This window comes from Schistocerca americana, chromosome 8, assembly GCF_021461395.2.
Source record: "Schistocerca americana isolate TAMUIC-IGC-003095 chromosome 8, iqSchAmer2.1, whole genome shotgun sequence".
NCBI lineage: Eukaryota > Metazoa > Arthropoda > Insecta > Orthoptera > Acrididae > Schistocerca > Schistocerca americana.
The window spans coordinates 61,368,343-61,392,650 of NC_060126.1; the positions used below are offsets into that span (position 1 = coordinate 61,368,343).

The 24,308-nt window shown below is 44.6% G+C and overlaps 1 protein-coding gene across 4 annotated transcripts in view; it reads left to right on the top strand.

Moving 5' to 3' along the window:
- LOC124544681 (copper-transporting ATPase 1) overlaps positions 1–24,308 on the top strand; it is a 528,466-nt gene that overhangs the window by 208,745 nt on the left and 295,413 nt on the right. For all 4 annotated transcript variants that reach the window (XM_047123307.1, XM_047123306.1, XM_047123310.1 and 1 more), the window contains one exon: positions 5,153–5,363. In XM_047123307.1, the coding sequence (XP_046979263.1) occupies positions 5,153–5,363 (211 nt within the window). The remainder of the gene's footprint in view (positions 1–5,152; positions 5,364–24,308) is intronic.

Sequence of the window (24,308 nt, forward strand, 5' to 3'; positions counted from 1 at the left end):
ATAGTACTTTAATAATGATTTATTTTTCAATATAAACTTTCACGTACTACTTTATTGATTGAATTTTCTAAAATCTGACGCATGATTTTTTTTATTTCTGACCAATGTTTTCAAAAAACCTTTCATCTCCTCTTTCACCTTCTTAGGGATGGAATTTCGAAGAATCCTGCACTAATCGATGCCTCTCCAGATTTCTAGTTTTTAGCTGTAGCCGTCAGAATGAGTGAGACGATCAGGACATTGTCTTCATATATAGAGATAATCGGACATAAAACGGCAGGTTTCTGGAGGTCCTGAATGTAGTATACACTGAAACAGATTACAGGGCGTTCGGAAATTCCCGTTCCAAGCTTCTATGACTAGTGAAGGGGAGTGAATACGTAATATTTTGAATAGGAACCCGTATCCGGAGACTCCATCCAACGACGTCACAGAGCGTCAAAGTTATGGACGTCCGCGGCAGTATATAGGGTGAGTCTGTGATGATGATACAAAATTTCTAAGATGATCGACAAAGATAGATGTATCAATTTGAGGTAACGGAAACGTACGAGTCGAAAGCTATAAACGAAAACCATTCTGACGCGTCCAATAGTGGAAAACGGGTACCGGTACCGATGTAGGTAAGATTGAAGGCTAAGAAACTTTCACCCGTGCTAGTATGTACCACGACAAGGAAAAAATGTGCAGAATAAAAAAATTTGGCGGCCGGGGTGGCCGAGCGGTTCTAGTCGCTACAGTCTGGAACCGCACGACCGCTACGGTCGCAGGTTTGAATCCTGCCTCGGGCATGCATGTGTGTGATGTCCTTAGGTTAGTTAGGTTTAAGTACTTCTAAGTTCTAGGGGACTGATGACCTTAGAAGTTAAGTCCCATAGTACTCAGAGCCATTTGAACCATTAAAATAGGCTCTAAAACGCATACCTCAAGAGCTATGAGCATTTGTTCATCTCCACTGCTGTGAAAAACGTCTTCTCTATTGAACAGCTGATCATGGCTCTTAAGGTACGCGTAGTAGACACCATGTTTACTGCACATTATTTCATGTTTCCGCCCACTCTACTACCTTTAAAACTTATCTACGCTGCAATCTTAGCAACAGCGTACCGGTATATGTATTTCACTGTCACAGGTATGAAAATGGTTTTTCCATATAACTTTCGACTCGTTCGTATTCGATACAGGAACCCTCACCTCAAATTGATACATTTATCCTTGTCTATCATCTCTGAAAGTATGCGCCATCATGAGAGAATTACCCTGTGTATACATCCATTTACAGGTGCCGGACCCTATAGCTTCGATGTCCCCATGCGTCGTTTGATGGCGTTTCTAGTCATGGACTCCTATTCAAAATACATGTACTCATTCCCCTCTACAATTCTTAGAAGTTTTTAACAGGAATTTCCGAACGTTATTTACATTCATATCACATACTCTACAACAACAAAATCCACCAAATAGAGCTTCACTCCATGCAATATGGCGTCTCCTAAGTTCTGCTTGCGACATGAAAACGATGTCGCACGCCACTGGCCACGTTCCTCTCCACGAGGCAAATCGTCTCACACGGCGGACTCTTCAGCTCCTCGTCGCTCTGGAACGTGGAATTCCACGCTGTGCCGCCACCAGCTGCTCGCCCACGTACGTTTTGACGCCCCGTGAGCAGTGACTGTTAAGGCCCCCGTAAAGGATCAAATGTGTTTGACGAAATCGCTCTTATACAGCCACGGATTTGTCACGCAATTCCGAACAAGTTCAAACAATGTTTGTCAATTTAACATCACTTTGAATCAGACGCTATTCGTCTTCGTGTGTATTTTGAGCGTAGTGAGTACCGGCACAAATGCAGACAAAAGCAGTCCTGACTTTGGCACTGTGTTTAAATAACAAGCAGAAAGCAATACTCTGCTTCAGAGAATAGTTTAAAATGAGAAATATGCAACGGGATACGTGTTAATGAAAATGTTTTGCTCAGAACCTGATGATCACTTCAACTTTCTGCGGAAGGACAGTCAAACGTTAAATAACTTGTTTAGCGTCACTTCACCCTCATATTGGAAAAGGAAGACTTAACTAGGCGAACATTTAAAATATCGTAACGTGGGAACATATAATCCACATCGTCCGTTGAAGAACCGGAGAACTTCGATTTCTTTTGTTTCGTTGCTCTCAGCTCGCATGTCACTGTGTATTTTAAATATTTTGTTCGTAACCTCTTCGTACTTAATATGTGGCTGGGAAAGATGTGGTACCTCTACCATTTTGATAATTGTCAGCGCTGTTTTATTTTTATGCTTGATCGCAGTGTTCTTACAAGGGAACCTCCCCACCGCACCCCCCTCAGGTTTAGTTACAAGTTGGCACAGTGGATAAGCCATGAAAAACTGAACGGATCAATCGAGAAAACAGGAAGAAGTTGTGTGGAACTATGAAAAAAAAATGAAAAAATAAGCAAAATATACAAACTGAGTAGTCCATGCGCAACATAAGCATCAACATGTATAATATGAGCTCAGGAGCGCCGTGGTCCTGCGGTTAGCGTGAGCAGCTGCGGAACGAGAGGTCCTTGATTCAAGTCTTCCCTCGAGTGAAAAGTTTAATTTTTTATTTTCAGACAACTATCAAAGTTCAGGCACTCACATATAATCAACTTCGCTCTCCAAAATTCCAGGACGTGTTCAGATTTGCTTGCACATATGCAGGATTTGAAGGTCTACACACACAAAAAATAATTGAAAACGTTAAAAACATATGTTTTGACAGAGCACAGGGAAAACTGTGCGACTGTGAAACTGTTGTATTCATTTGTTGCAGTTTATGTGACACTCTCATGTTTTCATCGCTTTTTTGGGAGTGATTATCACATCCACAAGAAAACCTAAATCGGGCAATGTACACTCCTGGAAATGGAAAAAAGAACACATTGACACCGGTGTGTCAGACCCACCATACTTGCTCCGGGCACTGCGAGAGGGCTGTACAAGCAATGATCACACGCACGGCACAGCGGACACACCAGGAACCGCGGGGTTGGCCGTCGAATGGCGCTAGCTGCGCAGCATTTGTGCATCGCCGCCGTCAGTGTCAGCCAGTTTGCCGTGGCATACGGAGCTCCATCGCAGTCTTTAACACTGGTAGCATGCCGCGACAGCGTGGACGTGAACCGTATGTGCAGTTGACGGACTTTGAGCGAGGGCGTATAGTGGGCATGCGGGAGGCCGGGTGGACGTACCGCCGAATTGCTCAACACGTGGGGCGTGAGGTCTCCACAGTACATCGATGTTGTCGCCAGTGGTCGGCGGAAGGTGCACGTGCCCGTCGACCTGGGACCGGACCGCAGCGACGCACGAATGCACGCCAAGACCGTAGGATCCTACGCAGTGCCGTAGGGGACCGCACCGCCACTTCCCAGCAAATTAGGGACACTGTTGCTCCTGGGGTATCGGCGAGGACCATTCGCAACCGTCTCCATGAAGCTGGGCTACGGTCCCGCACACCGTTAGGCCGTCTTCCGCTCACGCCCCAACACCGTGCAGCCCGCCTCCAGTGGTGTCGCGACAGGCGTGAATGGAGGGACGAATGGAGACGTGTCGTCTTCAGCGATGAGAGTCGCTTCTGCCTTGGTGCCAATGATGGTCGTATGCGTGTTTGGCGCCGTGCAGGTGAGCGCCACAATCAGGACTGCATACGACCGAGGCACACAGGGCCAACACCCGGCATCATGGTGTGGGGAGCGATCTCCTACACTGGCCGTACACCACTGGTGATCGTCGAGGGGACACTGAATAGTGCACGGTACATCCTAACCGTCATCGAACCCATCGTTCTACCATTCCTGGACCGGCAAGGGAACGTGCTGTTCCAACAGGACAATGCACGTCCGCATGTATCCCGTGCCACCCAACGTGCTCTAGAAGGTGTAAGTCAACTACCCTGGCCAGCAAGATCTCCGGATCTGTCCCCCATTGAGCATGTTTGGGACTGGATGAAGCGTCGTCTCACGCGGTCTGCACGTCCAGCACGAACGCTGGTCCAACTGAGGCGCCAGGTGGAAATGGCATGGCAAGCCGTTCCACAGGACTACATCCAGCATCTCTACGATCGTCTCCATGGGAGAATAGCAGCCTGCATTGCTGCGAAAGGTGGATATACACTGTACTAGTGCCGACATTGTGCATGCTCTGTTGCCTGTGTCTATGTGCCTGTGGTTCTGTCAGTGTGATCATGTGATGTATCTGACCCCAGGAATGTGTCAATAAAGTTTCCCCTTCCTGGGACAATGAATTCACGGTGTTCTTATTTCAATTTCCAGGAGTGTAGAAGAATCTTTTTACCCATTCGCCAAGTGTACAAGTTAGGTGGGTCGACAACATATTCCTGTCATGTGACGCACATGCCGTCACCAGTGTCGTGTAGAATATATCGGACGTGTTTTCCTGTGGAGGAATCGGTTAACCTATGACCTTGCGATCAAATGTTTTCTGTTCCCATTGAAGAGGCATGTCCTTTCGTCTACTAATCGCACTATACTTATTACAGTGAACAGAGACGTCAATGAACGAACGTACAGATCATAACTTTGCGAAAATAAAAAAAGTTATCTTTTCACTCGAGGGAAGACTTGAACCAAGGATCTCTCGTCCCGCAGCTGCTCACGCTAACCACGGGGCCACGGCGCTCTCAGACTCACACCATCCTTGTTGTTGCCTATCTTGCGCATGAACTACTCAGTTTGTATATTTTGCTTATTTTTTTCATAGTTCCACACAACTTCTTCCTGTTTTCTCGATTGATCTGTGTTCAGTTTTTCAAGGCCTATCCACTGTGCCAGCTTATAACGAAATCTGAGGGGAGTGCCATGGGGAGGTTTCCCTGTTAGTAGTGGAAACTCACGATGCAGTGTGAGAAATCGTAATACAACAGTATTTCAAAAAATATATGCGGCGAAATATCAACACAAACAACGTCCTCCATTTTGTCAAACTTCCTGTCAATCAAAATTTCTCTCAAACACGTCAAACGTGATCTGTGCTTGACACACATCAAACAGCACCGTACACGTCAAATATTTGGCAAGCATAGTAAAGTTTGACGAAATGCGTGATCGTGTACGGGGTCTTAATGGTGGACGCTGCACTTTGTGTTGCAGCGCGGCGATGGACAACCTGGGCTTCGAGCCGCTGGAGGCGGAGCCGCGGGCCCCGGCGGCGTCTCCTGCTGCTACAGCTACAACTACAACTACAGCTGCAGCTGCGGCCCAGTCGGTGGTGCGGCTGCGAGTGGAGGGCATGACGTGCCAGTCGTGCGTGCGCACCGTGCAGGGCCGCCTCGCGCAGCTGCCGGGCGTCATCTCAGCGCAGGTAGGACACACTCTCACTCATCTCCCATATCATCATCATCATCATCGTCTTTTTCTCCGTCGTCGTCGTCCTTACTGTACATTTCCTTCCTCTCCCCCCCCCCCAATCATCTTCCTGGTTCTTATTTATTTCGTTGTTCGGCATTTACAAAGCCATTAATCGCATAGTGTACTAACTAAAATATTTTGATAGCTCTGTACTGAGTTGTGATGATCTTTACATACACTGAGCGACAAAAGTCAAGGGATAGTGATATGCACATATACAGATGACGGTAGAATAGCGTACACTGGAAGAAGCTATTATAGTAACAGCAGCAGATAAGTCCGCAGCTCGTGGTGTAGTGGCTAGCGTTGCTGCCTCTAGACCACGGGATCCCGAGCAGACATCCTCCCACCCTCCAACGCTCCCAAAGTGCGTGTTTAACAGTGTGTGTTCGTGTAAAAAGTGGTCAGTGCATCAACAGTGTTCTACCATGTGAAAGAGTGCGACACAACAAATAATATCGTGGCACCACTAGGGAAAAGTGTCCAAATACTGGAGATCTTCTACGTACCCAGAAGATATTATACCAAATAATAAATATGACTGCAGTTCATTTCAGTGATCATGAAGGTATATACATATAATTGACTCGATGCAAGTATAACGATTCGCAAAGACTTTATGTATCATATATCAAATGTCTCTCTCTCTCTCTCTCTCTCTCTCTCTCTCTCTCTCTCTCTCTCCCAATCACAATCTAACAACTACCTCTCGCTGAAACCATAACCCATATGTATATACATGGTGGTCCATTGCTCGTGACCTGGCCAAATATCTCACGAAATAAGCGTTAAACGAAAATACTACAAAGAACGAAACTTGTCTAGCTTGAAGGGGGAAACCAGATGGCGCTGTGGTTGGCCCGCTAGATGGCGCTGCCATAGGTCAAACGGATATCAGCTACGTTTTTTTTAGATAGGAACCCCCATTTTTTATTATATATCCGTGTAGTACGTAAAGAAATATGAATGTTTTAGTTGGACCACTTTTTTCTCTTTGTGACGCTACATCAGCCCACCCTACCTGTGGTAGTATAAGGTAAGCTTTTTAAGGTCGGCGATTGCTCGAATGTTTGAAGTTCCATTCTCCGTGGTATTCAAATGGTTCAAATGGCTCTGAGCACTATGGGACTTAACATCGGTGGTCATCAGTCCCCTAGAACTTAGTACTACTTAAACCTAACTAACCTAAGGACAGCACACACATCCATGCCCGAGGCAGGATTCGAACCTGCGGCCGTAGCGGTCACGCGGTTCCAGACTGTAGCGCCTAGAACCGCACGGCCACACCGGCCGGCTCTCCGTGGAATCTATTGAAAAAGAAATTAGCAACCTCTCGTATGTAGCACACGAAAATGTTTTTAGTGCACCTTTGGTCTCTCGTTTGTACAGCGAATACCACAACGAGTGGAGGTCATGGCAAAAAGTTGAGCCACAAACGGTTGGCGCTGATGTGCGTTTAGCTATCTCCTTTTTGGACCCATTTTGTTATGACTTGGTCAAACTGTTTAGGAACCCTGAGGTACAAGTTGCGTTCTCCAGAAATGTGGGAACACAGTTCCTGCTTCCTCACAATGAGGAACCTAAGCCTTTCCCCTTCTCGATATCGGGAATATATAAAATTAACTGTCTTGATTGTGACACACACTATATCGGCCAAACGGAAACGTCCTTTATATCTTGTTTCAATGAGCATCTTTTTTTAACAAAAAATGCCAACTTTAAAAATATCCTCCCTTCGCGCAACATTTGAAAACCTCTAGTCAACGCGCACCAAACATGATCTCGATATTTTGCATGTTGCACAAAAAGCTAAGAAGGTAACGTCCTTGATGAATCTGAAATTTCGAAAAGTCTGTTTTAAGAGCACAGGCCTGCTCAACGAACAACTGACCTTTCATAACCAGGGCTACTTTGAGGCTATGATGTTACTTTTTAATAAAATGTCTAGCAACACGTGGCTTTGGTCTATACACTGATATGCTTTAGTTGTATTTCCTTGTTTTTATTTTATATAATGGGTCTAAGTATACTGTTACTCTGTAAACACATTCTCTGCTTTCCCGTCTGGCAGCTCCACCTACTACAGTGCCGATCACTTTGATTCATAGTTGTGTTGTAGGAGCCGTAAACGCTTGCCATAAGGACGCTTTATACCCGTGACCTATGTTGTAAACATGCCCTGCGTTTTGTTAAGAGCGAATACGCGTAACACAGGTAACATGTGACTCTTGTACGATTTTATTCTTAAATTACTCTCATGCTCTCTGAGCCAAGGTCTCTTAACCTTCAATATTTCTTCCTCTTTCTGCAAACTCGCATTAAGACATATTCTTATTTATTTCCGTAGGTGGATGTGGCCTCTGTTTTATTGGACAACCTCCGTTTTTGGTGATTGTGCGACGTTCTATACTGTTGCCAGTAGTCCTAGAGTATTTTTACCCGGTGGATGACTTGCCATTTTTGGCAATTGCGGGATCTTCTGTAGACTTGCCAGTGGTCCTAGAGTGTTTTTACCCAGTGAGTTAGTCTTTGGTTACGCTCTTTACACAATTCTGATCGTGGTTTAACTGACAATGTAGATTTGTAGCTGATTTCTGGTTCATAAATTTGCACTGAGGAAACTTGTTTTCCCCCCAGATTTCTGTTGATGCTCCTGTGACAGTGAAACACGTCACAAATTAAATAAATAAAAAACCATTTTGCAAACGATACTCTCCCTATTCTTTCTGGAACATCTCTCAGGACGTTGCTGTACCATGAGCCGATAGATGCAATGGTGAGATTTTCAAGATATAAATGGACGTGATTGTAGCCGTTCTACAGCAATTAAGACTTTGAACACAGAATGCTAGTTGGAGCCCGACTCAAGGGACATTACATTGCGAAAATTCAGAGATTCACACTTTCAGTACCAGTACCAAGAATACCAAACTTCTGGCGTTACCCCTCACCAAGAACAACGTTGTGCCCAACGGCCTTCACTTAACGACCGAGAGCAGCGGCGTTCGCGTAGAGTTGTCAGTGCTAACAGACAAGCAACACTGCGTGAAATAACCACAGAACTCTATGGGGGGGGGGACGTACGACGAACGTATCCGTTTGGACAGTACGGCTAAATGTGACGTTTTTGGGCTGTGCCAGCAGGCGACCGACGCTATTGCCTTTCCCAACAACAAAACATCACTTGCAGTGCCTGTCCTGCGCTCGCGACCATATCGGTTGGAACCTAAACGACTGGAAGACCGCGGCCTGATCAGATGAGTCTCAGTTTCAGAGCTGAAGGTAGGATTCGGGTGTAGCGCAGACCACACGAAGGCACGGGCCAAAGTTGTCAACAAGGGCGCTGTGCAAGCTGGTGGTGCCTCCGTAATGGCGTGGGCTGTGATGACGTGGAATGTACTGGGTCCTCTGGTCCAACTGGACTCATCGTTGACTGGAAATGGTTGTGTTCGGCAACTTGGAGACGATTTGCAGTCAAACGACGACGGAATTTTTATGGGTGACAATGCGCCATGTCACTGGGCGATAGCTGATCGTGATTGGTTTGAAGAACATTCTGTCCTATTCGAGCGAGTGATTTGGTGCCCCAGATCGCCGGATATCAATCCCGTAGAAAATTTATGGGACGTAATCGGGAGGTCAGTTAGTGCACAAATTCCTGCACCGACAACAATTGCGCAAGTATGGACGGCTATAAAGGCAACATGGCTCAGTGTAGCTGCAGGGGTCTTCCAACGACTTGTGGAGCCCACGCCACGTCCAGTTAGGCCGGGCAAATTGTGGTCCGACACGACATCAGGAGCTGGCCCGTGACTTTTGTCACATCTGCCTATGTTCTTATAATATTATATTTCCTGAGCCAGTCTGTGGCTGAGTCGGAGAGTTTGTGTACGTCCTCCGCATCGCCCTCACAGCCATGCCCTTCAGCAGGGGACTTCCAACCTCTTGTTGAGTCCGTGTACGGGCTATTGATTGAATTTCCCGTACTCACATTCAGGACTTCCCGAGAGGCCCAATTGGCTGAGTAGTTGCTTACATCTACCAACGGTCGTCCTAACACGGTTCAGGGTTGTCCACAATTTCCTCACGAGCTTAAATCGGTTTCCTTGCTGTTCTTCGTCGATTTTCCATAACGTGCTAGGTCTTGGTACGTAGGGAGTTAAAAAATGGCTCTGAGAACTATGGGACTTCACATCTGAAGTCATCAGTCCCCTAGAACTTAGAACTACTTAAACCTAAGGACATCATTCACATCCACGCCCGAGGCAGAATTCGAACCTGCCACCGTAGCGGTCGCGCGGTTCCAGACTGAAGAGCCTAGAACCACTCGGCCAGACCGGCCGGCACGTAGGGAGTTCTGTGAAGGATTTTTCTCTATGACCTTACGACTAACTGTGATTGTGTAATTTCAGGGGACTATGTTTGCTAGGACGAGGAGCCTGGTACACGGGGTGCCCCTGAGTGTTCCACAGATGATCTGCATTGTCTCTTTTAATTGAACGTCCACTTTAGTTACATGTGCACTTTTCATTCAGACTGTCGAAGAGTATTCAGCTACGCAAGGGCTGAAGCTGAAGTCCTCAGTGTGGTCACAGCGCAACCCCATGTCGTTCCAGATAGTTTCGACAGGATGGCATTATGGGATTTGGATGTGAGTTAGATGTTAGACTGCGAACTAATTTCCAAGTATTTAGGCTTATTCTCATGCCAAATACGTTGGCCATTCATCCATAGTTGCAATTTTCTATTTGTGTCGCCATTCTGGTAGTTTCGTTAAGGTTTAGTTGTAGATGCCACTTGGAGTAGTGAGTAGTAGGTCTTCAGTACTTCGAACTCTGCATTCTGCATGAATTTACATAATGAAAATAAAACAGTGATAAGAGAAGGAATGGTTTTTAGGGTCGCCACCAAATCATGTTGGACAATTAACGGTTGAGATGGTGCCCAGACACATAAAGGACGCGATTTGCGTTTTTTAACTGTGATTGCAGAACTTCAAAATTACGCAGAGAAGGCAAGAATTCCAACAGAACACACGACAAATCAGTGAATAAAGGGAGAGATCAGAAAGAAACATCACTAAGCGCGTGAGTTCCATTGACTTAACTCGATAACGAAACGAAACATGAGTGGTCACGAAAAAAAAAAAACTCCTTTGAAGTAAGAATAGATTGCAGAAAAACTTGCATGCAAGTGCGTCAAGCTCTTGGAACAAGTTAGGAGGACTAAGAAATAGACTCAAGGAATGAACTCTGCTCCTCAGTGTATCGCGAATTCCGAAGTCGAGAGTGTGCCCTGCAAATGCGTTCTTAAAGGCAGTGGCACTGAAGTGGTTGCCGACACTGGGGATGCGCCGAACTGCGGCTGCTACCAACTGTTGCTGGGCTGAGCTGAGCTGATGTGATGTGACTGCGAATCGCAGATCTCATCGTCATCCTGATTACTCATCAAAGTGAAACTTCGAAGACGCGGCAGGGGGCGGAAGTCAGGAGAAACACGTAGTAGCGTATAAAGTGACCTCATCGAGTAGAAGTTCGAATCAGAATACCGACACGAATGCTAATACCATTACGAAAAAACCCTCTGAATATTGCTGGCCTTCCTTCAGACCTCGGCAAGTCAGAGCGCACTGTCTTTTCCAGCCAGTACCAACAGACGGCTTAAGAGCTCTTCCAATTAGGGATCTGGAAATCCGTTGCCTAGCTCCCACGATAAACTTAAAGATATATATACGCCATTGAGATATGTGTATATGGAAATGGGAGAAGAAAGTCGCTCTCTTCCCACGTCCAGACCTGTTTCTTGGAAATTCTGGAAATTTTGTTGGGCTTCAGACATCGTACCCACGTGAAAGGCAGTTTGGAAATTTGCAGACCCACAAGTGGCTGTTGGTATATATTGCCTGAGGAATCGTGTCTGGACACCGCACACAGCAGGATAATGGCAAGTGGACAGCCGAGGACTCCTCCCGCAGTTTATTTACAAATCAGAGTTCTCGCCCCCCTTTCACCAATGGTTTCCCGTTCCGTTATTGAGGACACCAGTCTTATGTTCCGCCGCTCATTGTCCGCGGGAGCTGAGCTGTCGGGGTAATCCTCGAGAAGGATCGTCCGACTCTCCATGTGACCCATTAGCGTGAGACCCTGTACTGTAAGTGACCGGCAGCTCTTCCAGAACGTGCAAAGGTTCCTCTTGTTTCCGCCCCAGCGGAAAGCAGTTCCCTTGACGAGGAGCAGTTGCATTAAATGGAAAAAAAACTACTAGAATGAAATGTTAGATAAGGTACAGAGGCGTGGGTTACCTGTTATGTAGATGCTAGCCCTAGCCACTCATGTAACACGCAATACGGGAGGAAAGTTGACAAATAAAACTGAATAGGAAGGTAAATATTGTAAGAGTGTCTCGTATGCAAATCCAAATTCAGTGTGCAAATAGGATAAAATGTGAGGAAAAAGAACTGTAGCAGACCGCCGCCGCCTTACAGCATGTCGGCGATGTATAGATTGAAAAGAATAGGTGCTAAGTGCCTAACCCTGTGACAGACCATTATTCAGAACCGTACTCCTGCTGTTCATGTTATGCAGTAAAACCTTGATTTTCTGTCAGTTAACGTGTTTTTGAGTAAGGTGTAAGTCAGTTCGCATTTGATGATTCTAGTTAGCTTAAGCAGTAGCCCCTCTGTCCGTACAGTATCGTAATTCCGCTTACTAATAATGCCAACTTCAAGAACACAACACGGGACACCAGTGATAACTCCAAGTTTTTGTACGAGTCGTCTGTTATTTTACGGTGCCTGACAAAATAAGTGTAGGACGCAGAAGACATGGTACTGGGGTTTTTGCAAGTCTCCCGTATTTTAGCCGACTCATGTACTTGACGTATTTGACAATGTTTTCCTTGCTCATTCATAATGCTGTATTTATTTATTCTAACATTTCTATATCATTCAAAGATTATCGTTCCCAAATCAACAATCGACATTTCCAGTTTATCGTCTGCGAATATCCTCTTCCGTGTCGGCAAGCTTGAAGCTTCCGTGACGAAACTTCCGTCTTGTGCTGTGTTAGCGTGCAGATCACATTTCAGTATGCAGTTTGTATTGTAGTTGGTACAACTAAATAATTGTGGGTAGAGAAAGGAACGACGAGGCCCACTCAGATAAACCACCGAAGGGGAATGCTCACTATATGTGCATGTATCTGCCCCACTGGAAAATCTTTTTGTTTGGGTGGTGTCTGTAAAAAATAGCAAGCTAAAGCTTTTCGTTCTTTGTGCAGAAGGGAATACAGAGTAGTAAATGGAGGGGCAGGAGATCGGTGAAAGGTAAAGAAATAATTTATCATGTTGGTAGACTGATAGAATGCGACAATTGCATTAAATTTGTGAGTTAGATCCTAGGCCTGGGCCTGTCTATATTAACAAAGTTAAAGCATTTATGAAAGACTGTAAGTTAAAATAAATTATTAAGGTTAAGTCGTGAACTTTGGTAGCGCACAGAATCAAAGAACGAGATGTAAAGAGAACCGGTAGTATCCCAAATTTTTAAATACCGGCAGCATATCACCATCCACTGACAAAATCGCGGCCGCTGAAGTAATTGATGTGTACCACTGTGTGAAGCATAATTTATGCTACAACAGCGGGAAACAGTCATTATTTGAGTAGACTTCTGTGTACAGTTGTTTATAGCGCCCTCCTGAAGCTAAAACATGGCGATAATGCCACCGTGGGACTATTTTGGCTATCATTTCCGAAATCTCCCATATTTTTAGTTTGGAAACCTGGAAATCCTACATCGTACACACTATCGGTAGGCATTCAAGTGGTGAGAGTCGTAATTCCTTGTGAGGGAACGCCCACCATACTGCGTTACTGTTGTTGGTGTTAAGTGTTAACAGGCGTCGTAGGGTATGTAGGAGGACGTCCACAAACTACGTGAGCTCAAAATGGAGGGGGAGAGATCCGGAAGAACCTCAGCAAATCTCATTTGAAGACGGGGAGGGGCGATGGAAATCTCACGTCAGCTTTTTAATACGAGGAATATACATTATTAAAACGGATAACATTTTTTATGTAATTAATCCCGAGCAAAGACAATATTAAAGTGGCCACTAATCGTTATGACGTCTCTGAACTGAATTGAATACTTTACACCAATGCTTGTCCGGGATTCCTCGATTTGAAACAAGTGCCGCACAAGCGTCAGATTTCATTCTCTAGCAGTTCTCTGGTGTGCCGGTCGAAATCACTGTGTGTCGATATTCTACAGCACATAAAAAGCCGATGTTATTGTGTTCAACCTAAATTTGTGTCGAAATTTTCATATGTGTACTTTTAGCGAAATACCAACAAGTTGAAGCACATGTACGAGCAAGAAGTTAATCGTTTGTGGTAGGAAACTAATCCCAGTGTCATTGACAAGAATTCTCTTAGCGATCATACTAAACAAGAGGCTAAACAGCTACGTACGCATGTGGTTTAGAGGACGGCACAGAAAATGTTGTCTTTCATCTGGAAAGTAAGCAAAGGTTCAGTGACATTTAACGTATATAATATGCGAACAAAAGGTCAGTTTTTTTGGGGATCTGCCAGAACGGTTAGCACTACTCTTGTGAACTCTTTCTTCCCCTCTGTCACTATATGTGTCATTCTGAATAGTACTCATAACTGACATGTTTAAAATAGTGTTTACAATGTCGTGGTAGTCAGTTTAATGCACTTTTTAAATGAAACATAGTTTTTTAGTGCTGTAATCAATATTTAAAAGAAATAAAAAATTACGAATTTTTACCCGACTACTGTTAAACCAACACGTGAAGTAGGGGAGGGGGAGTTCCATCACGTCTAACCAAGGGGGGGTTCAAATTTTAAAGAAAAGTCCTCACATGAGTAATGGAAGTCCTTTAAGGGGACATGAGCTGCATCAGATTTTGAGTGGTCACTGTGCAGGCCACGCAGATGCCTCGTACTCGTGTGAGACAACGTTATCAGCACCTGACATGTTGAGAAGGGGCTGCGTTGTGGATCTCGATTTGGTCGTCCAGCCACATCGTGCAGTTTCCAGATTTTGGCAGCATTCAGATGTGACAGTGGCCCGATGTCGCGCTATTTTCGAAAGTGAGGTGTCGCCGCATTCTGCACGTCGCAGCTGCTACACATCCGCACATGCCGTCGTGGCGTCCCGCACCGTGTTCGGAGACGAGCAGCAGCCGCGCTGAGGATTCACTGTCCCGTGCATAGGCTGCCGTGAAGACGATGTGTGGTTTGTGGGGCGCTCGCTCAACTGCGCGCTCATCAGCGCCCGTACAAAGCCACAGTTTTTACACAGTCCAATTTTTTTTACACAGTCAAATCTAGCCACTGTCACGAGTGGTTGTGGTGGTGGTGGTGGTGGTGGTGGTGGTGGTGGTGGTGGTGGTGAAATGATGGCAACACAAGCACACAGTCCCCGGGCACAGAAAATGCCCAGCCCGGCTGGGAATCGAACCCGACACCCCGTGATCCAGAGGCAGCAACGCCAGCCGCTAGACTAAGAGCTGCGGACACGTAGGCTGCCGTGAATACGGCAGCGCTAACAATTGCTTGGAATGGTGCCGAGACTGCTACTGTTAATATTTTTAAAAATATTGCGTATCCGACAAATCGATACTTAAAAAATGGTTCAAATGGCTCTGAGCACTATGGGACTTAACATCTATGGTCATCAGTCGCCTAGAACTTAGAACTACTTAAACCTAACTAACCTAAGGACATCACACAACACCCAGTCATCACGAGGCAGAGAAAATCCCTGACGCCACCGGGAATCGAACCCGGGAACCCGGGCGCGGGATCGATACTTAAAAATATATCATCAGCACTCGATATATCGGATGATGGTACTTGTATATCGTTACACCGAATAAGAAAATATCGAGGTACCGGCCTACAAAATTAGCGGCTGCACCTTGTAAATATAATGCCAGTTTTAGAACTGTATACTTCAGTATTGGTTTATTATTAGATCAACAAGCTAGCTGCCTGCTTATCCCCCTTAGAGCAAGAACCGAAAGGAAAACAATGCACGTTCACGCTTGGCGATAACCACTTTGCTAACAATGGTAGCCGCATGTAAGTGGCACAATAAAAACTGTGCGTCGTTCGTTTTCGTCACAAATCGGATTTGTCCAGAACAAGACTACCCTGTTTTTTTTTTTTTTCATTTCTGCCAACGCCAGCGACCTAACAGCTGTAGTGTCAAAATTGCGTGGTTAAGATAAACGTTGCAGTTTCTACAGGAATGAGTAATCGTGTCATTTACATTTTTGTTCATCATTTTCAGCAACTGTTTTTGAAGAATACTGATTATTTTTTTCCAATGCGACTGGTGTGTTATTTCACCACATCGGATAGCTCCTTATTTCATTCGCACCGCCACCCCCTAGCGCAATCGGACTTCCTCTTTGTCCCACCTATAATTCCTTCGCACAGTCGAAGAGAAAGATTTTAGGTGGTGAAAACTCAAAAACTAGTAAGACTCTTTCAAACAATGATGGTAAAATTGTCTTACTACAATTTGAAAATAAGGATTTCACGTATTTACCGAAAATTGCGAAAAAATATAAAATAAAAATAACCGCGCTCGATATTGCCATTTCGATACTGATATAGCGTGGGGAAAAAATCGCTTCTATATATCGGTATTCCTCCCTCCATGAACCATGGACCTTGCCATTGGTGTAGAGGCTTGCGTGCCTCAGCGATACAGATGGCCGTACCGTAGGTGCAACCACAACGGAGGGGTATCTGTTGAGAGGCCAGACAAACCTGTGGTTCCTGAAGAGGGGAAGCAGCCTTTTCAGTAGTTGCAGGGGCAACAGTCTGGATGATTGACTGATCTGGCCTTGTAACACTAACCAAAACGGCCTTGCCGTCCTGGTACTGCGAACGGCTGAAAGCCAGGGGAAACTACAGTCGTAATTTATCCCGAGGGCATGTAGATGGAAAGAGTGTATAGACGGTTTATACAAGGGCGATGTTCTTGAGAACAATATTATGGAAATGGAGGAGGAGGTAGATGAAGATGAAATGGGAGATACGATACTGCGTGAAGAGTTTGACAGAGCACTGAAAGACCTGAGTCGAAACAGGGCCTGGGAATAGACAACATTCCATTAGAACTACTGATGGCCTTGGGAGACCAGTCCTGACAAAACTCTACCATCTGGTGAGCAAGATGTATGAGACAGGCGAAATACCCTCAGATTTCAAGAAGAATATAATAATTCCAATCCCAAAGAAAGCAGGTGTTGACTGATGTGAAAATTGCCGAACTATCAGTTTAATAAGTCACAGTTGCAAAATACTAACGCGAATTCTTCACTGACGAATGGAAAAACTGGTAGAAGCCGACCTCGGGGAAGATCAGTTTGGATTCCGTAGAAATATTGGAACACGTGAGGCAATACTGACTTTACGACTCACCTTAGAAGAAAGATTAAGGAAAGGCAAACCTACGTTCCTAGCATGCCCAAAATGATTTACGTAACTTGCTAGACGTAACATTGAGCGAGCGAATAACGGGTACGTCGATTTGCTAGTTGAACAACACCATTTGGTTTAGGCAAGACGAAACTCAATACTGCGGTCTCTTAGCACTGCAGGTACCATGTTACAGTTAAACTCTCCTCCAGTCGGCGCTAATGACCATAGCAGTTTTGTGCCCTAAAAAACCATAAAAAAAATCTCCTCCAGTCAGACCGAAATCCTTTTATGACCACCAGCATCACATTCCTTCAAAAATGATTTCAAATTGTCAGTCACTTCAGATTTATTTCGTATGAAATATATCCTCACGAAAGGAGGATAATCATCTTTGAAAATCACATAGTAACGGATACCATTACTAGTGTCAAGACATTCGTCCATTATCGTGTGCATTGATCAACTCAACGACAGTTTGTGGACGACCTCTGCGACGATTTGCAGTTGTATTTGCCAAGAACACGTCCATCACAAAACGATGTGGTATCAGGACACTTAACTGAGCAGATCTCGTACATGACGTTTATCTTGATGACCGTGTCTGTCATGCCAACATTGTACTTGTTCTTCTGAAGTTGCTAAGTTAATCACTACTTGTGAATCCGGAGGACAGAGTCGCATGTTCATTATCTATACTGAATCAACTGGTCATCCTGTTGCGACTGTTTCACTACGTCGCCGAATGATAACACAATTGTTATCATAAGTAACATTATATCCACGCTGTGAAGCGTGCCGGACAGAGGAAAGGTACATACCAGGCAATTTCAAGCAAAGCAGATGTCCACCTTCTGTTTATGAATATTTCAGTATGAACACCGCCAGTCCCCTGTTTGTAAAAATAACTTCTTTGGCAGCTGTCTGTACACACTGTGGAATCTGAAACTTTTCGAACGCAGCGAAATGCCGTTTATTTGGTGACATATGACGTGTCATGCCAGAATCCGAAACCTGAGAATCTTCACTATCAAAATTAACACACAAAAGAACAATCTAGAGGCTAGAAATGCTGGTTTGCTGCTCGCTTAACGTTCTTGTAATACAGATATGTACGACTTCCTTTCTTCTTTGATTTACTCCATTCTGTTGAAAATTTCTTTTGTTTTTGGTGTTACTCATCCGATTTTGATTTTGCGTAGAAAGCACCGGCTGCCTGTGTAGCTAGCGAATTCTCAGTCGAACGCCAATTCTGTGTAAGAAGCTGTGTCGTCTCCTCAGATTCAGGAACACGATACCAGGTCTACCTGTAAAACTGATATTCGGGTTCTGATGTTTTGAAAACACGATGATGGAGCAGCGAAAGGGGCAAAGTTACATTTGGATTAACTTCTTTTAGTTCACTGCATAAGTCATGGAAAATGTTCTCAAGTAGCAACGTGTGTTTTGTTATAGACGTGAAGTTACCTATTGATGTTTCAAAGAAACAGTCGAACAACGTATAAAGCCGCTGGAATGAAGACTGATACACTGACGTAACCGTGTCCCAAATTTCTTTTGCATCGGTTTTCTTTCTTACACGAATAGCAGGTTCCTCCTAAAGTGCCGTTCCTCTGATACGACCCGCCCGAACATTGTCCCGTTGCCAGCGCCGATATGTGTCGGACCGTTTGTCACCTCCGCTAATGATGGACACTAACGTATACCATCTGTAATCGAATAAAGAGAATGTTCCTTTAAACAAAGTTGAATCTGCCATTTCCATGTTTCCCACTGTTCTTCACTTGACAACTTGAGAACGTCTGTGCGACTACTGAAGCGCTCTGTCTGCCATTCCACAAATCTTTCTGTCTCACGAGTATTCTAGTAAACAGAAAAATAGTCTAGCGAACGAATACTATATTTCTCACAATCGGAAGCGTTCAAACCTGGGCCGATAACCTGTTGAGGTGAAGTTAGGATATACAAGGGCCGTTCAGAAAGTAACCTCCGGTTGATTTAAAAAAATACACCAAGTTAAATAAAAATATTTTAATATATACATCTTACAACTACATCTTTGCACTATTTTTCTACATAGTCTCCATAGCGATTGAGGCACTTATCGTATCTCTTCACAAGCTTTGAAATTCCTTCTGCATAAAAATCACCCGCTTGTGCCTGGAGCCAGCCTGTGACCGCATCTTTGGGCTCTTCGTCGTCATCAAACCGCTGTGACCCGAGCCATTTCTTCAAATGCATGAAGAGGTGATAATCACTTGGCGCCAGGTCTGGGCTGTAAGGTGGATGGTTGATAACGTCCCACTTGAAGGACTCAAGAAGGGCCGTTGTTCTGCGAGCAGAGTGAGGACGGGCGTTATCGTGCAAAAAAACGATACCAGAAGTCAGCATACCACGGCGTTTGTTCTGTATAGCCCGTCGTAACTTTTTTATTGTTTCACAGTACACGTCTTGATTAATGGTCGTACCACGTTCCATGAATTCAACCAGCAACACCCCTTTGGCATCCCAAAACACCGTTGCCATCGGTTTTCTGGCAGAAAAAATCTTGCGAGGCTTTTCTTGGTTTGGTAGGCGAATTTGAATGTGCCCACATCTTTGATTGTTCTTTTGTCTCAGGGTTCACGTACTTAATCCAGGTTTCGTCACCAGTCACGATTCTGTTTAACAATGGTTCTCCTTCGTCCTCATAACGTGACAGAAAGTCTAATGCAGAGGCCATTCTTTGAGTTTTGTGGTGGTCGGTAAGAATTTTGGGCACCCATCGTGCACAGAACTTACGGTAACCCAATCTTGCTGTCACTATCTCGTACAAGAGAGCCTTAGAAATCTGTGGAAAACCAGTAGACAACTCCGACATTGAGAAACGTCGATTTTCACGAACTTTTGCATCAACTGTCTGAACGAGTTCGTCAGTCACCAATGATGGTCTACCACTCCTCTCTTCATCATGAACGTTTTCTCGTCCACTTTTAAATAAACGTACCGGACAACTCCTTCACTCATAACTCTTGGTCCGTACACGGCACAAAGCTCACGATGAATAGCTGCTGCAGAATATCCTTTGGCTGTAAAAAACCTTATGACAGCACGCACTTCACATTTGGCGGGGTTTTCTATTGCAGCACACATTTCAAACTGCCACAAAAACTAAACTAGCGCAGCTACGACGTTCACTCGACCACGGCTTGATGCCGACTGACCTGTTGAGTGCGTGAACGCACAGATGGCGTCGCTACTCCCCCCACAACCCACACTGTGACCAATCGGAGGTTACTTTCTGAACCGCCCTCGTAATTTTATAGCAAGAACACAAGACTTTTAGGAACAGTGATCTTCTTAGTTGAATATCTGAAAAGATGGCATCAAAAACTTCATAGAGTAAAAGCAAGAAAAAAAGAAACTCGTAGGACCAAAGAATTTCACACAACACAAAACCAAGCACCACTGAGGGGACAGGAAACACGCAGTTCTGGTTTAGTTCTCTATTTCTACAACACCTGCACCTCGTGTGCGCCAAGTCGGACTTCCCAATTTTTCTGTCACTGTAGTCTTATTGACGAAACTTTAACTTTTGTTAATTTGTAAGTAATACTGTGTGTGATAAACACGAATAGTTTTTAAAATTGTCTACAGTTACTAAATTGATCGTCGCCGGCCGCGGTGGTCTCGCGGTTCTAGGCGCTCAGTCCGGAACCGCGAGACTGCTACGGTCGCAGGTTCGAATCCTGCCTCGGGCATGGATGTGTGTGATGTCCTTAGGTTAGTTAGGTTTAAGTAGTTCTAAGTTCTAGGGGACTGATGACCACAGATGTTAAGTCCCATAGTGCTCAGAGCCATATTTTGATCGTCGTTCGTACAACGTGAACCATTCACAATAGGGGGTAACATTTTAGTGTGGTTAAAAGCATGGTTGGTGGGCTAAAGCCAACAGTTTCTTGCCATTCTTAACAATATAAAAAGCACAACTGCTGCTATTAATGGAAGATCGTTCGCCGTCAACGAATTGTTATTGATAAGTGATAGCCTTGGATAATTCTTTTCTAGTCTTTCGAGAAAAAGACACTCCCGTTTTACTCGCCTAGGAGTTCAATTACACATAACTATTTAGATATTAATCATTCTCGCAAAACAAACAACTAATATCGATTGTTGACAGAGCACGTTTATTGCCGTTTGCTCGGTTTTTTTTTTTTTAAATCGTTCATTGTTGTTTTGAAATTTCAAAGTATCGTTTAGTAACACATTACACCACATTATATACAAGGTCTACAACTTTGTTCCCGCCGTTTGCCGATAGGTGGCGACAACGGTAAGTAGCGGTCGAAAGAAACAGATCGCAGACGTCAGGCAGTTAGCTTCCACCTCGCTCAACGTAACCTCGTTCAAACATTAGTCGATTTGTCTGCATCATAAAGTTGTTCTTGATTGAAAATGTCAGTTTACGAACCTAATTCTCGTCATTTGCGGGAGGCGTTACTGTTTTGTTCCAATATTAAGAAAACAGCGGCTGAGTCTCATTGTATGCTCTCGAGTGCGTATGGTAAGGAAGCTGTTAGTGAAACAAAGTGTCGTGAGTGGTTTCAACGCTTCAAGAACAGTGATTTTAACGTGGTAGACCGGCACAGTGGTGGAAGATAGAATGTTTTTGAAGATGCAGAATTGGAGACATTGCTGAGTGAAGAATCGCATCGGACTCTAGAAGAATTGCTACGATTAGTGAGAGTGACTCAGCAATCCATTTCAAAACGTCTCAAGGCTATGGGCATGCTTCAGAATGAAGGAACTTTGGTCCCTTGTGAGCTGAAACCAAGAGACGTTGAACGGCGTTTGTGTGTTTGTGAACAGTTGCTTCAGAGGCGAAAACGGAAGGGATTTCAGCATCGCATTGTGACCGGGGACAAAAAATGGGTTCATTACGATAACCATAAACGCAAAAAATCATGGGCATATTCCAGCCATGCTTCCACGTCGACGGCAAAACCGAATATTCACGGCTCCAAAATCATGGTCTGCATTTGGTGGGACCATCTCGGCGTCGTGTACTATGAGGTGTTAAAAACAAGTGAAACAATCACAGATGCTCGTTATCGAACGAAATTAATGCGTTTGAGCAGACCATTAAAAGACAAACGGCCGCAGTACACCGAGAGCCACGATAAAGTAATTTTGCTGCACGACAACGCTCGACCCCACGTTGCAAGAGAGGTCAAAACGTACTTGGAAACGTTAAAATGGGAAGTCCTACCTCACCCGCCGTATTCTCCAGACATTGCACCCTCTATCACCTGCTTAGATCAGTGGCGCATGGCCTGGCTCACCAACACTTCCGATCTTACGAAGAAGTCACAAATTGGATCGGTTCGTGGATCGCTTCAAAAGACGAACAATTTTTTCGACGCAGGATTCGTACACTGCCAGAAAGATGGGAGAAAGTAGTAACCAGCGATGGAAAATACTTTGAATGGTACATGTGTAACCAATTTGTTTCATTAAAGCCTCAAATGTTTGGGGGGGGGGGGGGGGGCGGAGGAAGCAAAGTTGTACACCTTGTAAGTTCAAAAATGGCTCTGAGCACTATGAGACTTAACATGTGTGGTCATCAGTCCCCTAGAACTTAGAACTACTTCAACCTAACTAACCTAAGGACATCACACACATCCATCACAGGCAGGATTCGAACCTGCGACCGTAGCGGTCACGCGGTTCCAGACTGAGGCGCCTAGAACCGCACGGCCACACCGGCCGACCCTTGTAAGTTACTTCGACAGTTGACTTGAGAGCATCAGTTCAAACAAGATACATTAAAACTTAAATACTACGTCAGAAAATAAATATGTAATGTAATGTATCGTATCGTGCCGTGATTCCGACAAGAGTGTTATCAGACAATTTCATACATTGGGTCCCCAACCCACTGCAGTACTCCTTACTTTACTCTGTGACTACATTTTTTTTCTCGGACTTATTCTCTGTGAAAGGTTTCCAGCAGATAACGTGGCTCACGCGTAGGACATAAATTATGGATTTTCCCACTTTGTACCTTCATTTTGCACCACATATTTAGGTAAACTTGTGTTCAGTCCCCATTTGTGGGTTTTACCTCCACTTCTTCAGAAAATTACGCAGAAGTGCTGGGCGCGCGTGGAATGTCGTTCAGTACCCAGCGTAGTAACCAGGCCATCTGGATGCTGTCAGGTATCTGCGCGATGGTAGCGTGCTATCGCTACTAGGTTTGTTGACATTTTTAAAAGATATCAATAATCCAATATTTCGATATTTAAAAAGATATCAGTATAAGCCCTCGATATAATAAAAAAGTAATCGATATATCGACGGGAGAAATATCGACTGCCGGCCAAAAAAAAAAAAAAAAAAAAAAAAAGCTACACATAGTAAATATACTACCATGCCAGTTTTAGAGCTTTATATTTTTATATTTAAGTACTGCTTTATTTTTAGATATTTTGTACACGAACAAGTTGGCAGCCCGCTTATCCCGCTGAGAGTGAAAACTGAAAGGAAAACGATGCACGTTCACGCTTGACGGTAGCCACTTTGCTAACAATGGTAAACTGCGGGTAAGTGGCACCACAGTAGGTGCCCCATGGTTACGTTGCTCGGTTTCGTCACACATCGGATTTGTCCGGAACACTTCCTGCCGACTTGCCTGGTTTACTTCGTGTCTGAAACGCCAGCGGCCTAGCAGCTCTAGTGTCAAAATTACGTGTCGTGAAGTTAAAACGTTGCAGTTCCTGTTGGCAGCACCGTGCGCTGGTTACGTCAGCATCCCCCCTCACTTGTCTCCGCCGACAGCTAGGACCAGCCTCGTCATTTAGATTTTTGTTCATCATTTTCAGCAACTGTTTTTGAAGACTGCCGATGTGAAGAAATAGCATACTAGGTGCGTTAAAATTGTTTTTAATGCAACTTGTGTGGTATTTCTTCACATCGGAAATCTGTTATTCCATTCACATCGCCCCAGTGCAGTCGGTCTCCTCCTTTGTGCCATCTGTACTTCACAAAGTCAAAGAGAAAGACTGGACGTGATGAAAGCTCAACAAGTAGTAAGACTCCCTCACACAGTGAAAGTAAAATTATGTTCTATTACAATTTCAAAAGAACAACTTCAAATATTTATCGAAAATTACGAAAAAAATGTAATATAAAATAGAATATTGGCCGTCGACACTGCCCTTTCGACATCGAGCTATCGGCGGAAAAAATGTGGGCGATGTATGCCGATAATTTCCTGGTAAAATAACGATATCTCGGTACATCAGTATTTCATAAACAGCTCTAATCGGTACTCGGGCTGTCACCTCCCCGTGCGTGTCGGTGTTGGGGGCAACCGAGTAGCAACTGGCCTTCGAGCCAGGTGATCTTTGCTCTGGCTAGGTGCCGCCCGTGGTGAGAGTACCCGTTCAGAGTAGACCAC